Consider the following 22833-nt stretch of genomic DNA (forward strand, 5'->3'; position numbering starts at 1 on the left):
GTTACCACTAGATGGCAGACTAAAGTGTCCACTAATGAGGACAATAGGTTTAATGTTCTCATATGAGTACGCAGGGTCTCAGGAGGTTAAAATACTTTAAAATATTATGAATCAACTTTAGTTTTTAATAAAAATAAAACCTTAGCTCTGTTTAATCTAGCTACAGCATTAATATGTTTGATACTGAAATCATTTTATTAGAAACAAATGAACCTGTAAAATGAGCAATTTTATTTGACCATTGAGTAAATTTTGCCGATAATACTTCAGTGGTGTGAATTAAATAAACTGTGTTACAGCCTCTTTGAAATTCCTCCTTATTTTATCTAAACTTTGACTAAAATGTCCCACATACTGTAGGACTCCTACTTCACAACATACATACAGCACATTAATCCCGATACAATCAGGAACAACAGCAGTCAAAAAACGCACCACTCATTTCTCATTTCATCTTTATTATCACGTTAAACAAATAATGTCATTATATAAACATAGAAACTGGAAATTTAATTACAAAACAATTTCTGCCAAAACACGGAAAAATAAAACTGTTATATTTACAGTCATATATAAATATGACAGTTTGAGGCAAAACTGGCACAAAAAAAGAAAAAGAAATTATAAGCAGAAGCTAGGATAGTTTCCATTGCTTTAGTACAGCATTTCATTTTCCCTCCTTAACGGAGGAGACATAAGTTCTTAACAAGCCGCACAGTGTCTCCACTGGTATTACTTCACCAATCACCATGACAAAAAAAACAAAAAAAGCTTATAAATGAGTAAAGAAAGACACATTGACGTGGTAATTATTGTTGGTTGTGATGATCCAGTCTTCTCTCCTTCTCTAATAGTGGAGCTATTAAAAGAGTCGAGAACCAATGCAGTCATTACATTTATTGTGTACGATGAGGAATGAGGCTCCACGGTCACTGCTACTTACTCTGCAACCACATCCTGAAACTGTTTTGTCCAACAGCTACAAAAAAATAAAATAAAACCGTAACATCTTCTTCTTGAGGCCTCGGTACATGTTTGGAAGTCGAACCCATAGAGGCAGTAAAAAAAAAAAAAAAAAGGCAGGACGTGGAGTGCAGAGAGAAGTTCAAAAGGGTTCCCTTGGAGTCTTTAAGACTTAAGTACGAGGCGGTTCCTCCCATGTTTCATCACAACTCATTAAAACACAATTAGCAAATGGTATCATAAATGCATGACCTCAATAACATTACAGCCTTTACACAACACACTTTCACAAGTGTAAGCTCAGCTCGCTTGTTAGAAAAAAAAAAAAACTTCAATTCAGCTGTCTTCACTACAACCACAAAGCTGCTCTAAAATAAAATGCAAATCAACATTCACAAACGGGGAGACACTCTGATCCTAAACAACCCTGATCCAGACTTTACTGTCTTCTCCCAAACAGTGTCATTTCATTAGTGCAGTGATGTTTGGAGTTTAATGTGGACAGAGTCACACAAAGGCTTCAGCTTGTGGATTGTTTTTTTGTTTGTTTTTTTGCCACTTTATCAGCTTTAAGTGCTTAGTTTTTAATTTGGTTGTGGCGTTTCCTTTCAACTGCAAGTGAGCATGTTCAGTTTACACACACACACGCTGCTGTGTTTGTAATACGGTTGGACAGTCTGGTTCTAGGGCTTGAACATGAACAGATTCAAGCTGAGATGACTGAGGGCTCGCTCTCACAGACACTGAGCGGAGAAAATTGTATCTGAGGAAGCATAAAAAGTAGCGAGACGCCCTCCAACGACAGGACGAACACGGTCCCGTCGGCTAGAATCGACTATTTTCACAACAAGGAAACCTTTTGAACAACTGTTCATTTCATTTTTAATCCACAGCTTGTCTTTTAGTACAAATAAATTAAAAAAGATAAACAATTATCCAAACACTGATTATACATGCACACAGACAAAAAAAAAGAAGGAATTAAGCAACAAGGCAAAACACAAATGGCATCAAACATGACCAGGAGGACTGTTACGATGTGATTTGAGCTGGAAGAAGAGGCTGGCATGAAGCAGCCACGTGTAAAGCAGTTTGCCGTATTCACAGATCTCAGACCCTTTCTCCCCCACCTTAGTGGCACTTGTTAGCAAACGAGGGGCAGGGCGGCAGAGATCTAGGAGGAAGTTTTAGCCGGTGGCAGCGTCGAGGTCACTGTTGTTTAGGTGTGAAGGAATGTGCTGTCCTCCATTGGCTAAATGAAGAATGGCAACTCCTGCTTCTCTCTGAGAGCTCCTACTGCAGACTGTACGCTACGGGAATACACACAAATTACAAAAATATGCATGGCAGTTTATAGTACAGCACTACCTATGACGTTTAGCCTCTATTTTTTTTTATTATTTCATGTCTTTTCACAGGACACAAGTGCACAACTGACTGCTGATGGGCGCACAGGTGACTGCAATTCTGACAGGAGGCAGAGGTGACTGGATGTCGTTTTGTTTCTTTTGAAGGTGGACTGAGATAAAGACCGGGTGGGTCAGAGTTTGTACTGTATGATTATAATAAATGTAAAGCCTCTTATGGCTAATTCATCAAACTTAAACAGTCCATCAAATATCATGCAGCTTGTTTTGTTCTGCTTTACTTAAATATGGCTTTAAATGCGTAAACTATTCTCTCCTTCCGCTAGGACTAACATCTGCTGAAATTTCTTAATCTATAGACAAAAAAAAAAGTTCTTGTGATTTATCATTTTCTTTCCTAAAAATCTGCCAAACACTGACCGCAAAGCTTGTGTTAGAAAGAGGCAAAGAACTGTTGCGAGTTCTCTGAGGTAGCACGCGTTTTTTGTAGCTGAGGAGATTTTTTTGGAAAAAAAAAAATGTCCATAATATGTAATATAATATATATATAATAGGAATAAAAAGCTATTGTTATAATGAAACTAAAGATATCGTCGTATTTATTTATGAGCGTCGAAGGGCTAGTTTTGTGAACAGTGCGTCGTCATTCGTCAGGCGCTACATTTTAGAACAGATTTAGCTGAAACACCCCTCGGGACAATAAGGCGCTTGGTGTCATTTAACGAGGCCTCGCACTGTTCATGTGAAGATCACAGCGACACACGAGCACGGAAGCCAAAACCCAAGCCGGAGACAAGGCTGATGGCTACATGGATGTGTGACCAGTGTTTGAAGAGACGCCATTTGATTTCACTTTGAGTGCATGTTCTTCAGTTTCACACGGAGGCGACAGTACCGAATCTCAGCCACAGGTGTTAATATACAGTAACGCGTATGTTTAAAATAAAAAAAAAACAAAAAAAAAACAAAAAAAAAAGGAATCCTTCTTGTTTCTCTTCCTCCTTATCTCTACATATCCTTCTCTTTCTTAGTCTCCCGGGTGCTGCTCTTTAAAAAGTCGCTCCTGAGCAGCCGACAGAAGAGGACAATGTTCATGCACGTCATGATGGCCATGCCCACGCTGCCCAGCGTGTACGCCAGGAGGGGCACCTTGTCCCTGTTGAGCACCAGCCAGCGGGTCATCCAGGCCAGCGTGTTGATGCGGAACACCACGTACGTGCCCAGGTTGATCATGCTGTTGACGCGGTACATCGTGCCCGTGGCGATGTTGGACATGCGCAGGAGCTGCCTGAGGTGAAGGAACACGGAGTTGATCTCCACAAACAGGGCCACCACGGCGAAGCCCACGTAGCGGGCTGACAGCACCGAAAGGCCAAAGCAGGTGATCACCTAACAGAGGAAGAAAGAGGGAAAGAAGTCAGCAAGGAGCGACGTTACAGTGGCTGCAGATGAACATGAGCATCATGTGCTGGATGGTGGGTTAATGGTGATGAAGTCAAACAAATAAATACTAAAATAACTTTAATACTAAATGAAGAGAAGAACGTTTGAATGATTCTGATGCCAAGGTGGCCCCAGGCATAAACTTCTGAGGTTACATATTGTAATTTCAACCTCTGACGTGTTTTATTACATGCTAACGTGGAAGGTCACAGCTCATTTCTGCTGAGCAGCGCTTATGAAAGTCTGTGACGTAACCAGCAGACACACACCACAAGGGGGCAGCAAAGTTATTCAGAACCTGAATCTGAGAGGGGTAAACTCAGATAACAAATCCTGACGTTACAATGAAGAGGTAGGATCAGGGGGGAGATTACAGAAGGCATATGATATGTTGTGACACAAGGGAAAGCTGTTGTCCAACACACTCACAGCAGCTGTGTTTGAGGTACGAAATCTGGAAGACAGTGAAAGTGTTTATGCCAAAACAGAGTTTTGAGCCACAGGAGCCAGCAGCCACTCGCAACATCAGACTCAGCGCTGACACTCAGAGGCTGAACCACCGACACCGGCGTGTATATGCATTAAGAGCGAATGGTGGCAATGAAGAGGAGGCGGTGAAGGAATATACGAAGTAACTGCAGGTCTTAATGTTAATACAGGTCATGGGATACAGAGTGCTGTGGGAAAATAACCTTATCTCCTTTAGCCATGGCTCATTATGAGAAGTGTCTTGTGTTTTGTGCATGTGTGTTTCACATGACCTGACAGGATGCATTCCCTAATGCGGCAAGAAGTCATGTGACACACTGTTGTAGGTTAGACCAGAAAACATGTGAGGAAAGTCGACACTTTCTCTAATTGTTGGAGATGCACCGATTACAACGACACCAGGACATTTTTCCTCATAGAATCTGTGGTTATAATACATAACCAATGCTGGTGAGGTCTTTTGAATGAGAGAATTGTTGCCAATCAGTCGTTAGTAACACAGCTCGACATTTTAAATATTCTAACTTTGTCTTGGTTCAGGTGCAGCTCAAACAGGCTGCCAAAGAAGACTACCAGAAGAAGTGTCGACCCGCTGCAGCAGCATGAAGCTACATTACTACTTCACTTTAAGGGAAAGATGCAGTCTGGTTTGGCTTGGCCTGAAGTGTTGACCAGAAAAATGTGTTTCTCCAGTGCTTTGGTATCAGATGTGATTCCTGCTGTGACCATGCTTTACCCGAAGTAACAAGAGGAGAACCATGGCATCAGAACAGAGAAAAGAGACTTTCACTAAAAGGAAAATAAATGTTGGCCAAAGTGGAAACTCTTACTAAAGTTTATAAAAATAACAATCTCTGGGAATCAAAAAGCTTCATATTAAACTTAAAGGCAATCTGGAAAGTAGCTGACATACTTTAATCTGGAAGTGGTTGACAACCTGCAGCCAAGACGATCAACAATAAATGTTGTTTTTGGGATTGTCCCTGACACAAACACACACTGAATTACACACACACCACAAATGCAATTCTACAACTTGCCGGGTTATTTCTAGAGTGACAGTGGCAAACAATGGTAATAACAATGACAATGACAAAACTGAAAGCACTGCCTCATGTCAACATGAGAAAATATTTTTGTATTGTTGTTCGGTACACTAATAGGTGAGATCACACAGCAGTGTTGGTCACTGCAGTCACCCTCCCATCACATTTCAGTGTGGTTGCATAAATGCTTCCACGCAGTGTGACACATGCTCCTCGATGAACAAGGTGTGACACCCTGCTATTAAATGTCATCATGGTAGGCAACAGTAAACACCGTAGAGTAAAAACATTGTAACTAGAGTCAAAAAACACTGTAACTAGAGTAAAAAACACTGTAACTAACTGTAACTAGAGTAAACACTATAACTAGTGTAAAACACTGTAACTAGTGTACAAACACTTTAACAAGAGTAAAAACACTGTAACTAGAGTACAAACACTGTAACAAGAGTAAAAACACTGTAACTAGAGTAAAAACACTGTAACTAGTGTACAAACACTGTAACAAAAGTAAAAACATTGTAACTAGAGTACAAACACTGTAACTACAGTAAAAACACTGTAACTAGAGTAAAAAACACTGTAACAAAAGTAAAAACTCTGTAACTAGAGTACAAACACTGTAACTACAGTAAAAACACTGACAAAAGTAAAAATACTATAAGTAGAGTGAAAATACACTGTAATTAGAGTACAAACACTGTAACTAGAGTAAAAAAAACACTGTAACTAGAGTCTCTGTGATCATTGGATTGTTGTACAACTATTACTGGAATGTTTTTTTTCTGTTTTGTTTCCTGTTGGTCAGGGTCCTTATTTATTCATTTTTATTAAATTATTATTTATTTATTCATTTTTTTTAAATTAATTTTGCCAAATCTACAACTTTATGCAGACAATGAAAATTTTACATTCTTTTCATAGCAGCCTAAACATCTGGGTCTGTCCCGCATAAAATTCAAGGCAGTTATGTTTTCAAGTTAGACGGAAATAACATGAGATCCAGACTTAACTTAGGACATAACAAATCTCTGTCACCCTCGAGAACAAGCAGGCCTTACTGTGATAGGGGACAGTGGGACACAACTACAACTAGGATGGATAGCACAGATTGTTATCCTTTAAAAACCCAGGATCCATCGTACTCTAAGTACAAGGCCGACCTCAGATGAAATCAGGCAGCGTGGAGCAGACACATGATGAGACAAGATACATAGAGTTAGACACAATTGACCATAATCTGTGGCCTGGTGAAGGATCAACATGGTCTGCATTGGAAAGAAGGGGTGGGGTTTGTGTGGTGCAGCTGTTCGGATGGTAAATTTATTTTGGTGAACACTGTCCTCAGTTTATAATCACAATAGCTATGTACATTAACCCATCCGCGACTCTTCAAACTTAAAGAAAACAAACCAAGGACTCTCGGGACATTTATCTTTTAACCTTAACACTCATAAACAAGCCCATGACCCCGGTTTAACCTGATTTTAAGCACCTGTTTACACACAAAAGCGCACATACACCAGGGCCAGGCCAGGCCACGGCCTCAACCAGGGGTCTTTATCTAAAGTCTAATGTGATGGGAGCAGATAAAACATCACAGAACACGTGGCTGCAGGGGTCAACACACATTCTTATGAAACCTTATGATATAATTACGAGGACAAATTCGTTACCAAAGACTGTGCACTACTTTATGATGTTGTAAAAAAATCGGGAGGCATATAAAATCTCTTCATACATATGGACAAGTGTTGACTTGCTGAGGTTTCATAATGCATGCAATTTATGGTGGGCTCTGTTTTACTGTGTTTGTACTGTTCTGTCAGCCAATTGCAGGCATCCGTTTGGTAATCTTGGTATGAACACTGATAGTGAAGTAGCTCACAGGGTCACACACAGTGACACTTTACCTCCTCAAGGCCTCCCAGAGTAAATATATAAGACATAAGATGAACAATAAAAAGCTAAGGCCACTAGGGAGGCGACTGAAAACTGATCTGACTACACCGGTTCACCATCGGGTGACGATGTCCTCAAATGACAGGCAGCTATGCACCGTCAGCTAGTTAAAAACTGATCCCGGGAGCTCTCTCCGGGATCCGGTGTTAGTCATTCATAAAGGACCTGGGCCAACTTTCGCTACCAGTACTACTGTCAGCAGCCTCTGCTGAGGGGGACTCACTGTGACCCCACCTACCAGCTCCTGGATCTATCCATGATGGAATTGATTCAGCATTAGTTGGATTTGCAGCATTAAGCTTGTCTTAGCCACCAGAGCCGGGACTGTGGTCGGGCAGAAACACACAGAGCATGACACCTGTCGCATCCAAAATGAAGACCTGGATTTAAAACCACAATGGGTATTAAAAAAGATTAAGTTGTGCTGCTTGAAACACAGTCAGTCTAATCTAAAAATAAGATTCGATGTGGTTGGATTTATTTATTTTTAACCGGATCTGAAAGGGATAGTCGGTTAGTTTAAAAATATAATGTAAAGCTACTGAACGTGATTAATAACATGTGGGCACACACCTCTTTCCCCAGCACCAAGATCCATTTCCATTTAAAGTAAAGTATAACAGCTAACTGCCGCTGATTAAGACTGTGGTATATAATCAAACGCTCCAAAACAGCTACTAAAACCTGCCGATGAGTTTGTTCCACCAAGGGATTTCTCCAAGTTAAGGAGTGATTTTTTACAAATTGGAAAACAGTCTCATACTATGAGTTATAGTTCTTAATAAGCTCAACCACTTGTCTTAGGGACGCCTGCAGAAAATCCAGACAAAGGACTGAAAAACAAGGCAGTGTCAATGTTTGTTCCCTACATTTTGTCCCTTTGGGCTCAATTAGACGTAACCTAACCCAGACCCTGGTGAGGGACCTTCGGCTTTTCCCACTTTAGGGTGTAACGCTGGGTGTAAAGATGGTATGTGAGCACATTAAAGGGTGGTATGGAGGCGGAAGCTCTGTCACAGAGGGACATGAAATCCCTAAACCTGACTTTTAGCTTCAAAGAAGGTGAAATACACATAGAAGAAAGTTTGCATCAAGGTATCTATATATAAACTGACAGGAAACCAGGAGCAGTTAAAGTTTTATTTCTGCTACTATGTCAAGTATCAAGAAGTAAACCAATGCATTCCTTCTCGTTTTTTTAAATGTGTTTCAAAGTGAACAATTAAGCAAGTGGAAGATGAAATGACTTCAAATGAAGTTGCACATTCCCTTTACATTTCAAACAAAATCGTATTTTATTTTCATCTTCTACGTTTTCAAAGTAACAGAAAAGGAAAAACACCTAGTAGCCCCCCCTTTGGTAAACATCACAGCTTGTAAACGTCAATTCTTGTATGAGTGATTTTCGCCCATTGTTCCTTGTAAAAGTCTCTCAGTTCTGAGAGAGATTCCTGGGCTGTCTCTCATGCACTGATCTTTTCTCTTTTCTATCCAAAGGTTTTAAGTGTTGTTTAGGTCTGGAGACTGTGAGGGCCACGGCAAAACATTCAGCCTGCGCCTCTTGAGGTAGTCCATCATGGATTCTGAGGTGTTTTTAGGATCATTATCCATTTGTAGAAGCCATCCTCTTTTTAACTTCAGCTTTTTAACAGATGGCGTTACGTTTGCTTCCAGATTTTTTTCGCTCATTCCGGCCATAAAGTTCTATTTTAACCTCGTCCTCATCCACAGGACTCGTCTCCAAAACCCATCAGACTTGTTTAAATGTTCTTTTGCAAAATTCAGACGCTGAATTTGAAACGCAGGAGCGGTTTTCTTCTGATGACTCTTCCACAAAGACCATATTTGTGCAGGTGTCACAATGTACCACAACTCCAGTGTCTGCAAATACTTCCCGGAGTTCCCCTGCAGTCTAACTTGCTTTTCTAGCAATCGTACGAGCACTTCTCTCTGACAGTTTTCTTGGTCTTTGTGGGCATCAAACCTTTTCAGTTTCAGAGTTTTAAGCAACTGCTTAGAGGAGCCCGTGGCTGCTGATTGTTGGCACAAGGTCAGGGGAGCCTGGGTATTTATATAGGGTGAGTAGATTTGAGTTTGTGAAAAAGAGGACCCTTCAGCAGTGGGGTGGGGACATTAGATGTAAACATGTTTGAGGCTCTAATAGAACAAAATCCCGGTTTGAAATTGATTGAAAGTTTGAGTTTGACACGTTTCTAGGTCTCAAAAAGAGGACATCTGGTCACCCGAATTTATAAAGCTTTGCAATTTCCATCGTGTGGTCTTTCCTAAAGATGAGTGTGAATAAAACATGATTTTGTTAAAAATGTTAAGGGAATGTGTCATCTGTAACTTCACTGCTTTTGGAAATCATTTCATCTTCCACTTGCTTAATTTTGACGAGGGGGGCCCCCTACGTTTCTCACACATCCATCCAGACGGGCTCCACCTTTTGTAAACAAACTTATCGGTTGATGTACTTATCTATACCAGCAGCGTGACATATTATCCAGGTGTACACCCTGCAAAACAATGTCGTTTTAAACCGACATCTAACCGCCTATAGACTTACGAGTGACAGGGAATTAATGCTCGTCTGTGACACCAATCACTTTCTTTTTTTTTTTTTTAAATTATAATCCTTTTTCTAAACACAAATATTTTATCTAGAGCATCAGAAACATCTTGGATTTCACATATATAGTTTCCACCATATTCTACTGTAGTCTACTTTGCCTCTGTCGTCGCTTGCTAAAAACTCAAACTCAAATATGACTTAGGCAATTGTGCTATTAGGCTAATTATGATATATATTATTACAACAAACTGCTCCAGGCTGCACAATGATTACAGACATCAGATACAGCAGGATATTTACAATCGCTCTCCTCTTGAGATTGAATAAATTTAAAAGAACTGAGTTTTTTTTCTGCTGAGTATTTCTCTCTCTGTTTATCTTCATGCAAGAATCTTGCTCTCCAGCTTTAAAATGAAACTCGGCTCGTCTTCCCATCTCGACACATACCTCATCACAGCCACAGTGGGCTCAAAGCTGCTTTATTGAGATGTCAAACCAGTTTCCTCGATAACTCGCTCGGTGGCTCAGTCACGAGGAGGAGGAGGAGGAGGAGGAGAATTTCAGGTTTGGTGCAGTTGGTTACAACCTTTGTACTTTGAAAAGGGAGTGCGAGGGATGTACAGTATGTAAATGAGAAGAAAAAAGAAAGAGGATGATGCAGGGTGTTATTGGAGGTCATTCTCTCAGGAAGCACACGTGAGATTAACACAAGCTAAACCTGTATGTGTTTACCCCTGAGGATTGTCAACAACAGGAGGGGCCAAAACTTGTTGCTTAGACATGTACCACCCACCTAGACCAGACCGGGCACCCCCCCACCCCATAGCAAGGACACTCATTGATGGCCGGTTCAGGAACAACTCAGAAACATGAAGAACAGATGATGCCCTGGCCTCAAAATTCACTAGATCCCAAACTGATCAAGTATCTGTTGGATGATCTACAGAGGCCCCTCCTCTCAACCCATAGGACCCAAAGGCCTCCACCAATAACATCCTGTTGCCAGACACCACAGGACATCCTCAGAAGACCCATGTCCATTCTCTGACAAGTCACAACTATTTTGGAGGCACAAGGGAGACCTACACATTATTAGGAAGGTGGTCCTAATGTTTTGCCTGTTTGTGTGTATAATTCATTCATACACAAATGGTGGCAGGAACGAGCTAACTCGATCTGAGATCAAAGAAAGTGAAAGCAGGGGCAGGGTTTGTGTACACGCCTGTGATTAAACGCGACCAGTGTAAACTGCGACTGAGTCTTGTTTGCATGTTACACTCGAGATGAATGACTGTGGCTTTTGTTTTATTGATTACAGCTCCAAACCTCCACGCTGAACGCAGATAAAATAAAACACATACGCATTACTCCCCGCGCTCTTGAGATAAGAACACAACACTGATACGTTTCCTAAAAACCCATTAGCGGTCGGGGCAGCGCCTCCTTCACGCAGGTCACGAGGGGCAGGAAATAACCTGATGAGGTTGATGCACAGAAAGCTTTTAGGGACGCTCAACAGACAGACGCTAAACATCTGATGATAGCCAGGCCAGCAGTGGGCGGATGCGCAAGGAGGGAGCTCCTCACAGCAGAGTTTATGAGAGAAAATGGAGAAAAGGCTGTGGGGCTATAGGAAACATGAGACAATAACGATCACACACTCACACAACCACATAGGAAGTCCAAAGTTCGAAAAAGACTATGGAGGACTGAAGGGTGGTGGTCATAACTGCTATCATGCGACCTGCGTTAACTGTGGTCAGCAGACAGCGCCTGTGTCACAAACATCTGCTCTGCAAATGCGATTACTTTGGGTAAATATGATCTATTGGAAACGTGTGGCTATTCATTTGCAAGCACTGCAACTATTTCTCCGTTTTATCTGTACGTCTGTGATCCTCCGGTGAGCCTTCGGGGAGTCTTTGGGGTCACTTGAGGTATTCAGGCATTCGGCGTAAAGGGAGGAGAAGCGGTTTGGACTGCCGTTACCACACAGCGGCCAAGGAACGTTAAATAAAAACACAAAGATGAACTTTTCCACCGCATCCTAAAAGTCATTAGGAGCAGGAAGCACCTGACAGCTCTTGAGATCTGAGGATACTCCAAACTGTTCGTGGTTGTAAGGCTTTGCGGTCGACCTTGTTTACCTTTGAGTGCAAAGAAAGGCAGGAATGATGCACGTGGAAACAGCTGTATTCCAGTGTGGTACGTCCAAAACTGAGTGTTATTACATTACACACTAAAAGGAACAGCTCAGCATTTAAAAAAAAAATACGATTACTGTTATTTTTTGTTAATGAAATGAGACCGATGTCAAGTCTGCACAGTAAACATGTAGCCACAGGCAGCAGTGAGTAAATTTTAACTTGGCACATACACTGGAAAGACCGGACACAGCGAGCTTGGCTCTAGCCGTCCTTCACTCAGCCAGGATAACCACAACTTGTCATATCTGCATTTCTGTATTTGTACACACTTCCTAACACTCACTACCTTTAGACAAAGCACCGTTAGCTACTGCTTCCTGCTCTCAGTGATAATGCTCAGATAAGTAAGCCGTGTCATGTGATAAGATCCACTGTTCTGCTGGCTGATGTTGTTAATGATGCATTTATTTCCAAAAAAACGTCACTGGTTTGCTGAACTCAACGAGACGCTGAACAGGTTGACTCCACTCACTACAAGTCCTCAACGTGGGGCGGCTCCTACGCTGAACTCTCTCATGCTCGCACGCCCGCCCGCCCGCCCACGCCGCGTTTAGAATCACACGCAAGCGCTGTGGTATTCCCAGAGCCTGTGGACCTCGGCCAAGCTTGTTCTCTACCTTCTTCATGCTTGCTTTTTGAGGTCGATGGGTGTGGCAGCCGCGGAGAACAAACGTACAGTTCCCACTTTGCCCAGCCCTGTTTTTCCAGAGAGGACTCATTGGTTACTAAGTGTCGACTCCCTCTGTTTTCTAAACCCGCTGATGGACGAATGCCTCCACAAAAGGCATTCCTGGTTGCTGCGGCAACCAGGACAAACGCTTTTTCGGCTTTGGAAAGCGTGGCACGTGCGTGTATGCGTTTGTAACACAACTGCTCTTTGCTGCGGTCTAACTGTGAGCTGAAGACACTGCATCAAAGAGGCTCATTCACATTTTTGACTGATAACATTTCACTCTCCTTAGGCTCGATTCGCAGCTTTCTTTACTTCTTTTCTGTCTTTATGCAAGTACTTTCCCTCACTGGTGCACATGGTAAATGGTTTATATTTTGATGTGCAATTCCAAAATGTGAAAAAACGTTCTGAAACTCAGCCACACACATCTCTACAAGCGCATCTCGGCATCACTTCTGCTGTTTAAAGAGACGCGTAGCTCATCCTTTGCTCCGTGAGCTGCTTCTGTCGCCTAAACAATGCACAAGTAAATTCCTCAGGACTGGACATACCATGAGGAATCAGATATACACAAACGCTACCACCACGCAGAGAGGCTCTCATTGGTCCGCGGCCATGTGAGGGGGCGGCGCAAGCTGCGGAGAGTGGGAGGATGAGTGGGAACGGGGGGAGATGTTTGGAAGTCATATGAGGATAGGCGGGTGGAGAACAAGGCAGCGTGTGTGCGTGTGATATATGGAGTGGGGTTGCAGCGCAGGGGGGGGGGGAGTACACGTTTTGCAGAAGCCCCTCTCAGGAAGTTGGAGGTTTTCAGTGTGTGTCGCTCACAGGAGCCTGTGGTTCATGTGGAGACCAGATGTCTGTCCTCCTGTCTGGGTATACACAGACCCCGGGGGAACTATGGGAGATCCCGCCAAAAAATGTCGACGACACACACACATCGTAATATAACAATAAAAAAAAAAAAAAAAAAAAACTCATGCACGCGTTCCATTCTCTGTTGCAATCCCTCTCTTGTCTCTCTCTCTCTCCGCCATCCCAACGGTCATCATCATCCTCGGTATGTGGCATGATATTGTTGTCTCTCAGTTGCTCAAGCTCGCTCGGCTCACTGAGCTAACAGTTTGCTCTGCTGAAGTTTCAGCGAAAACAAAAGGACGATCCAGCAGCTCGCTCTGTGTTTGACACAGGAGACGCGGAGAAGTAACCCTGGTTATCACACCCACAAAGTGTGGGTCAAAAAAAAGGAGAAGCGTCAGAGCCCTGGCTAGAAAAAAAAAAAAAAAAAAACATACCATAAAATCTAAGCATCCCATGAAATATCGAGAAGTCTAAGGCTCTTTGAAGCATGAAAAGATTACAACAACTAAATTCTTGACTATTCTCAGCGTTGAGATCAACCACTGGGATCAGCCTTGTGTGGAGTCTATCCAGGTCTACAAATTCTGCCATTAACATCAGTCTTCCTTAAACATGCGGTGGCTGCAGGAGGAAGAAGTTGAGGCAACAAAAGCGAGTGATGAAACAGGAGGCCGAAGCAGGCGTTCAAGTTAATCAGGTTCTGCAGTTGATGGACGTCGGGGATCTTCCACTCACTGCTGGGATGCGCCCGCGGTGACATCCAAATACGGTAAGTTCGTGCCTCCATATGGGACGTTGCTTGTTGGCAACGTGGGACTTGACGACAGAACTCTTCACATAAACATCTATTTTCACTCCTTGTAAACCGAGCCAAGTTCCTCTCATATCTGAGGGTTGGTACTGGAGGAACCATGAAGACGCAAACATGACAAACATGGCTGGGATGGTTTCCAGGTAACAGCAAAACAATGACGTGTGTTGTTGCACCAATGATAATTATATATCTGATGATAAACTCCTTTTGCATGTTCATTGACAAAGACTGAGGCCAAAGACAACAATATTTAATGGAAAGTTTCAGCTTATCTGCTTCTGTTATAGAAGATCTAAGCCACTTGCACTGCCCTGATTACGTCGCAGCAACAGGTTTACACTTCACGTCATCCAAACCTGAGGAAATGTGACGAATGATTAATCGTTCTGTATTTTACTCTATTTGCGTCAAACCTCATGGGATGATTTTTGCAAATTGGGAAATAGCAGAAGACAGTTGAGAAATGAATTACTTCCTCAGGGAGTTTTGAACTCCTGCCAAACTTATTGTGTGTGTCAAAGGTCACCTTGCTCATTTAGGGAGTCTGTGACGAAGACTAAAATCGGCGTCAGCGTTGAATGCTGCAGCCAGTGAAAGAGAGTGGGAGACAGCCACTTAACCTGCGCCGCCCTGGGAGCGCCTGCTTTGGTCCCTCTCTGCAAAGACAACTAAATTCAGCCTAATGAAAGAGGAGTGAGACACATCAATGGAAGAAAACAAAAGGCGTGAGGCAAAACGCCACGTGAGAGGGCCGAGGAAAAGCAGAAGGGGTTAAACCTGATTGTTGGTGTTTCCACTGAGTATCTTTAATAAAAAAAAAAAAAAAAGAAACACTGGATGTATCACATGCTTTCGTTCTCCGTGGAAAAAATAATGTGCCTCTCTGCCTCTGCTGGCATCTTTTATTACAAGCTCACAGTTTCCGAGAGTCATGGGCAAATGAAGCGGAGTCGAAATGGGGGTGAGGGGTTTTATTCACCAGGAGGAACGAACCTAGTGAACGGTTCTGATTGCCTCTTTTAAGCTGTGTGTTTCTTATACGTAGATATCTTATGTCTATTTATAGATAGAACTTATTTGAGGTCCTCATAAGACGCTACACTATTTCTGTCAGAGTTATCAGACCTTCCTGTTTTCCACAGGAAGCATGAGGTTATGGCAGGATCTCATCAGGCGTGTGAGTGACTGTGGCAGGACTCACATTTTTCTAAGAATCATAAGGAAGCAGTAATCTCGTTTTTGGTCAACTCAGAAAGACCAGAGTTAAAAAAAAAAAAAAAAAAATTAATGTTTGACTTGAAAATTTCTCGCGACAACACACATCGGCAAAACTCACACTGATTCGTCCACGATAAGGACGAACACCAAACAAACAAAACCGTCGCAGTGGAACAGCGGAAACAAAGACACGAGGAAGCGATAACTAAATACGCATTTGTGCTCACAACCTGAAGATGGGGGTGAGGTCAGGAGCAGAGAATAGGGGAGGGTCTGTCCAGTGATTTAAAATTCTGGTTACAGCTTGAGCCGGTTATGTAGCTCGAAACTATGGCGCAGGTTATTTATTTTCAGGCCACTGTTATCTCAGAAATGAAGGTTATGACCATTAAAGTGAACAAACATAACACAACAGACGTAACATTAAGGCCCATGTCCATTTTCTGATGAGGCAGAAATGTTCTGGAGGCACAAGGGAGACCTACACAATATGAGGAAGGTGGTCATAATGTTATGCCTGATGGGTGTACTTATACGCTAAGTTCAGGCTGACATTCAAAATGTATTTTTATGCCAGTTTTTAAAGACAGAATCACCTTCCGCACCTACAGCATTTCACAAAGTAATTCCCTGCCCGTGTTGTTTCAAGGCTTACACCTGTCAGCAGAGTCACCGTCTGGGAGAAACCACCTTTACGTTCCCACCTGATTCTCCGATAATCTCAAGAGCTTTGTTTGTTCAGTTACACATAAACGCTCTAAAGGCGGGATGGTACATGCACAGAGCGGCTGCGTGTATTAACCTGAAGACGGACCGAACCAAACAAGTTTCTATTACAATTTAGCTACACAAGTTTGGACAGAAGTAGATTCATTGAAAAAAAAAAAAAAAAGAGAGAGAATGGAGATCTGGTGTGACGAGGAGGAGGAAAATGAATCAGCTGGCTGCTGCTGCGAGGAGAAGGTTCACTAGAGAGCAGCCTCCTGCTCCTGACCGTATGACCAGCTGCTCCTACTTGGTTCCTACTGGGAAAACTCCTCCTTCAGACGAACAGTGTTCGCAAATCAATCCCTGATTTGTTCGTTATGAACATCTAATGCAGTGATCTAATTTATGCCGGTTGCATGAACAAAAACAAAAACAAGGTAATAAGTGTAAAAAAAGATGAGGCGAATGCTGCACTGGGCTTTGAAATCGAGCAGGGATCATCACAGAACCGAATGCATGAAAGTTTTGACGATGGTACAATAGGGAAAACGAAGGGAGCAAGGAGAAAGAGAGTTCGCTCGCTGTGAAGCAGAGAGCCGTGTGAATGGGACAAAACGAAGTCTCCGTCCCTCCCACACTCTAAAGACAATCTGAAGCCAGCTGGCTGGGGCCAAAGCGCCCATTCACTGGACTTCCAGGAAGTGAAGGAAAAAAGGCAACACTTTCAAGACAACAAAAAAAGAAACAAAAAGGGGAGGGGGGGATACAGTCTCTCAAACTGTGTTAGGGCTTTTGCCACCCACGAGACGGGTGGCGCTGCGGCTGGTTCCCACAACTAATCCAGGAGGACTGGGTTTGATTACGGACCTCGAGTCTCACAAAGGGGGACTAAAATCAGCACGCAACCCTTGGTAAGCTCCTACGCCAACGGACGCAACACGACCGGTGAATGCTCTGACCTTTGACTCCAGTAAAAACAAAAAACTGACAAAATCTAGAGGAAAAACATGAATTGGCCAATGATTTACTTTCAAAATAGTTTCCAAATGAATGAGCAATAAACAGAAGTCTGGTAAGATGAGCAATAACATAAGAGACAAACCAAACACAGGATCTCCACCAACAACACTTCCTACCGAAGGTATTAGCTGCACGTTTTGTTTATGATCCGTCACGCTGGTTTTTAGGCCAAGAATTTGTTGCAAGGAAATGACCAGATCTCATCTCACAATCATTTACCTATGAAACATACCAGAGAACCGCGTTGGTGTGTTTGGGTTTTTTTGAAAAATGTCAGCATGTCGCAAGTAGCTCTGTGATGTTTTACCTTTTCAGGTCTTTTCTATTGTGTTATTGGTTCTTTTTTTTCTGTGCTGCGAACCATTCGACATGGTTTTCGTTCATTTTTGTCTTTTTGTGCTGCTTTTATTTTGTTTTTGTTTTTTTTCCTGGACTTTTTGTGTTTGGCTGTTTTCCCCCCTCCACCTCCCCCATGAGCTGCCTGGAGTGAGGCCTCAGATTCTCCCTGAAGTTCAGAGGAAGCGCTGGGGGATGCCTCGCTGGAGCCGGAGGTGAAAGAGCGGAGAAGGAGGTTCAGGTCGGTGGTGCTGCCTGTCCTCATGGGGAACGTGAGGTCTTGGGTGGACTGTGTGTGCGCTTGTTGGGACCCAGAGGGAGTGTGTTGTGAGAAAGTGCTTTGTGTTTTGAGGAGACTGTAGCGTGTCTGTGCCCGGCTTCGTGGACTCTACAGATGGACGGAGACGCGCTCCTCGGTGTTGGAGTTTACATCCCTCCCTCAGTGGACAAGGAAACACCATGTGACACGATCCGTGCCACTGTTGCTATGCAACTGGCCAAACAACTGGATCAGCTTGGACGCTGTTTTGCCAACTACTTTTGTAAATTTGTCCACAATGATAATTCTTGATTTACACCGATTTTAAAGTCTGTCTAAGTCTATAGAGCGTATATGTCTTTGTATGGATTTCGAGCATTTGGTTGATTTACTCGTGTGCAACTGGAACATAAGAACGCAATGTGCTAAAGTCTTTACGCTGCACAAGCCAAATCCTCACTGACCTGATTTCTAAATTTTGCAGACAAATATTTCCACATATTTCAGGTTGGAAAATATTCCTGCGTTAACACTGAAACGCACACATAAATCTTGGCCACTGCACAGGACAAACATACCCCAGACATGGCAGAGATAATACACCATAATACACCAGCTTGGCAACAGAAAGCAACAGCAACAACGTCAGCGTGGTCCTGGATATAGGTCAGGCAACCTGAAGTGGGAAAAGAAAATATACAGCCAGGGTGTTGTTGTATATAGCCACTTCAAGTCACTTCCCTGTTTATTTTCCAGGGTTTTTTTTTTAAAGGAGAGGGCGGAGGAAGGACTTCACTTATCTGACCCGCTCCTCCTGCCCCAGCGTGCCAACCTGCTCAGGGTCGGCGTGTCATGAAGATAACCGGCCTTTCGCAGGAAACTGTTGTGTGTATAAGTGGAGAGACGGGAGGGAGTCGGGTGGAGTTCGGCGTTTGAATGCATAGCGGAGGGGGGGGGGCTGTCACACCGGAATGATTGTCTCTTTGTTCCCGTCGCCCTTGTTTTTCGCGACTAGACGAGAAAGACGGGTATTTTGTCTTTCTCGCATCTCTACTTCTGACAGGTGTGGGGTCTGGGTTTTAGTGTGGAATCTATTCAGTGACTACTGTGACTGACTGGTGAAGGCAGAAGACGTCTTACACAACTGAAAGGGTCTTTAAGGTGAAACATCTGGGGAGAAAATCTAAAATGTCAGACCACCGTTACGTTATAAATGACTGAAAGGCCTACCACGGTGTGATGAAAGAGCAGCTCCCAGGAGTGATTCAGCTTCTGGTAGACGACCATGTCAAAGAAGTCATAGATGAAGTAACCTGTGGGGACAGAGACAGCATTTGGCCAAGGTTAATGTCTCATCTTTTGGTTCGGGGTCGTTCATTAATCAACCAAAAAAACAAAAAACAAAACACAGACAGACTCATTTGACAAGAGCAGCCTTCGCTTGATCAAGTGTGTCAGAGGGGGGCCCTGCTTCCATGACGACAGCGATGGAAACCAAGATGCGTCTTGGAGAGGGGCTATTCATATCCACCACCCCCACCCCGCTCCCTGCCACCAGCCGTATCCATGGCGACAGCCTTTTCAGAATGCTGGAAAAATAATGAAGGGCTGAGGACGGAGACGGAGGGGTTAGAGGGAGCCCAGGGCTTCTGGCGTGGCAGGAATTAACCCCCTGATGTGGGGAAATCTGACACCGGTGGCCCTTCTGTCGATGCGACGAGGCGTTTGGGCTCCGCTCGCCATAAACAACGCGCCACGAGCCGCAGAGCAAACGGTCGCCGCCGTCAAGCGTTTGATTTCCACATTCGCGTTAACTGGGCTCTTTTATAGGACAATGAACAGGCAAGACAATGACGTCTTTAAACAGCAGTTTTTTTTTTAACAAGAGGGTTAGGTTTGGGTCAAGTTTTGCCATAAACAGCCAACTAGAGCACGCGTCTCGTTAACAAACGTTTACCTTGACCTTATTATAATGATTCCTCCAACACCGGCTGACATGAAGACGTAATAAAGAATCAGTGACAAAGAGAAACTAAACAGATGTTATTTGTATAAGAGGAGCATTCCTCTTTCTGTCTTGAGGCCACGTTAAAGTTCTGTGCAGATAATGTTTACAATAAAAACAAGTGTATAAGACGCTTTATTATCAATGGCAGCCAACCAGGCCTCAGGCTGACGGAAAGAATACGTTTCTGACGTCGGCCTCTTAAGGAGCGCGTTTGTTTTTTTTTCCAATTGAAGATCTTCTCGGGGAGATTCGATGACGCGTCCGCATGAACAGGGCATTCCTTTCTTAAACCAGTTAGTCCGACTTCAGGGTTTCAGGCTGACACATGACTACAATGACGCTGTGTGTGAGTGACTCAAATAGAGAGAAAAAAAAAAAAAAAAAAAACTCGATTAAGACACCTGACTTAGACTAATGCCGACTGTGTTATTGCAGCACGTCAACATCTTTGTTTTGGCTTTGTTTTTGAAGTCTGTGTTTTTTTTATGTATTAGAAGTCGCCATCAAGTCTTTAGGTGAAACAGCGACACAGAGAGTTGCTTTACTCACAGAAAAGACATTGTTCTAGGTTGTGCCAAAGACACATCTAATGCATAAAACTCCAAACACGCTGAGGTCCGAGATGCGCACCACATTTCTGGCAGCGATCGACCTCCTCTTTCGAGCACCACTGGTATCTGCTGTGGACAGCTTGCACAGATCAACTGACTTTTTGTTTTTTGCGCACTCGCTTCCTCTGTGATGTCACACCACCGTACAAGGTTGCGCGTGGTGCCAGGGACCCGACCATAATGCCCCCCATTGATCTTCACACACCAGCGCTGCTCCTCGCTGCTGCCACCGTCCAGGCCCAGGGCTTCCAGAAAGAATGCCAAACATCCCGGGAATCCCCTCGGGAGCCCGAGTTCCTCCGGCACGCATCCAACAAATTTGGTGGATTTGAGAGGGCTCACGTGTCATCGATTTAGACTTTGACTCGCTAATAGGGGGGGGGAGAAAACGTGGGCAGTTGCTATTTTAAGAATCGCAGGGCAGCATGCGCACCTAGGTTTGAGAAATCCTAATGAAATCAGGAAAAAAAATCTAATTTATGCATGGATGGCGGTGACTTCTCTGAAGCCTACATTGTGAATTCCAGCATCAAAACCCCCATAATGTACAAAATGTGAACTCCAGTCAAACTATATTCACTAGAATCACATCAGAGGGATCAGATCTTAGAACACATGCCAGTAGCTGCTACACTCAACTCTGGTCAGCTTTACTTCAGCTTGACCCAAGTAAACATTTTAATTTATCACTGTAAATACAGTATATTGTAAATATGAACAATGAACAACCCGCATTTAAGAAATGGGTAACTCTGTAAAAGCACACTGGTTTCATAGTCAAAAGATCTCTTACACAACTTGCTTAACTAATATAAATAATTGTCAAGCTGTGACTTGCGTTTGCTGTGCAAAATGAAGGTTTACACTGTGAGATCAAATTGGCGCCGGCACTTTGAAGGGAAATGAGAGTCGCTGGGGTGGGTTCGTGTCACTTGCCTCGACTTTACCTGAGGAGGGCGGCACCTCTAAGTTCCCACCACTCGCCAAAACCAACCACCACCTCCAGCAGATTGAGCTACTCACCGATTGAAAAGGACACCAACGCATGAGAAAACACAGAATGCGTTTCTATCAGGTCCTCGGCCATCTGTGGCTGGACGAAGAAGCTGGAACAGACGGTCGGATAAAGCATTTTAAAGTTTAAAGAATATTAAACAGTTTGAGGAGTTTCACTTGAGAGCAACATCTTTACACTTAATCTTAATACAATATATGATTAGATTAGATAGATAGATAGAAGCCTGCAAGTATCAGTATAGGTATAATATAAGATATAAAGTCGGATGTATATGTAAAATATATGGTTTCTATATTGACTAAATAAAATCTAACTGAATTAAAAAAAAAAACTGTGCATTAACTGTTTCCCCAAATAAACTACAGGAGATTATGTATTGACAACAGTGAAATCAATATGTCTCCCAAAAAAAAAGAAGCGCCAAAAAAAAAGACATGACAGAATCAGTGCTTTACATATAAAAATATATATATTTAAATGAATAATTGAATGAGGCATGTTTAGTCGCGGTTAACTCACCAAAGCACTGCCCATATCGCAGTGATGAAGCTGTGCACGAAGGACGTGGAGATGTTTCTCCATTTCCACGCATTCCTGCAGGCGGACTCGGGCATGGGGAGTTTACTGACCCCCGTGTTGACAAGTCTGAAAAATCCGACTGAGCACCCGGTCGTTAAAATCACTGATCCCAGCTCCATGGTCCAATGGTTTTGTGGGGGTTGTTTGGTTATTTAGTTATTTTTTGTTTTTTCCAAGCAGAAGATGAGGGACTCACAGGCCACGGTGGTCCAGGTTGTCTCTCCCCGGGAAGCTGATTAGAGACGCGGCGGACTTGTGGCTCGGGTGCAAACAGGAGACAGCGGAGGGACTTGTTAACGCACTACTTTGAGAGACAGTCACGTTGACATACCGGCGTATTCCCAATTATTTCCGCTCACACAGGCTTGTCAGACGCGGGCTGGAGAGCGCGTTTCTTTTCACGGTTATCTTCCACGGAGGGGAAGGCGTGGAGGAGACTGTCAAAAGCCCTGAGCCGCACTAAACCGCTGGCTGATGTTATTGTTTTTCTAATTATCTCCTCGGCGGCGATAACAGCTCTGCGCCCTCGGCTGGAGTCGGTGGATGTGGACGGTGAATGGAGGCGTGAGTCCTTGTTTATGGTTGTGAAACCGCCCTTTAGTAGAAGCCCAGTGCCCGCTTGTGTAACTTTTTGACATCAACAGAAACCAAACAACACCACCACCCCTCACCCCAC

General features: G+C 43.4%; 1 protein-coding gene across 1 annotated transcript; it reads right to left on the reverse strand.

Annotated features, from left to right (window-relative positions):
- Positions 1 to 438: 438 nt before the first annotated feature.
- On the reverse strand, positions 439 to 22833 carry tlcd2 (TLC domain containing 2). Its single transcript, XM_047594850.1, has 4 exons — positions 22098 to 22833; positions 21584 to 21666; positions 19172 to 19254; positions 439 to 3719 (listed from the first exon to the last, which is right to left on the reverse strand). Exons 1-4 carry the CDS (start codon positions 22274 to 22276, stop codon positions 3339 to 3341), a joined length of 726 nt encoding a protein of 241 aa, XP_047450806.1. The 5' UTR covers positions 22277 to 22833; the 3' UTR covers positions 439 to 3338.

The sequence above is a fragment of the Mugil cephalus genome, chromosome 9 (assembly GCF_022458985.1).
Source record: "Mugil cephalus isolate CIBA_MC_2020 chromosome 9, CIBA_Mcephalus_1.1, whole genome shotgun sequence".
NCBI classification, from domain to species: domain Eukaryota; kingdom Metazoa; phylum Chordata; class Actinopteri; order Mugiliformes; family Mugilidae; genus Mugil; species Mugil cephalus.

Coding starts and splice junctions, on each gene's coding strand:
- tlcd2 (XM_047594850.1), bottom strand. CDS start 22,276: ATGGAGCTGGGATCAGTGATTTTAACGACCGGGTGCTCAGTCGGATTT. Junction 21,667..22,097: donor GCGATATGGGCAGTGCTTTG/GTGAGTTAACCG, acceptor CGTCTGTTCCAG/CTTCTTCGTCCAGCCACAGA. Junction 19,255..21,583: donor GTTGGTGTCCTTTTCAATCG/GTGAGTAGCTCA, acceptor CTGTCCCCACAG/GTTACTTCATCTATGACTTC.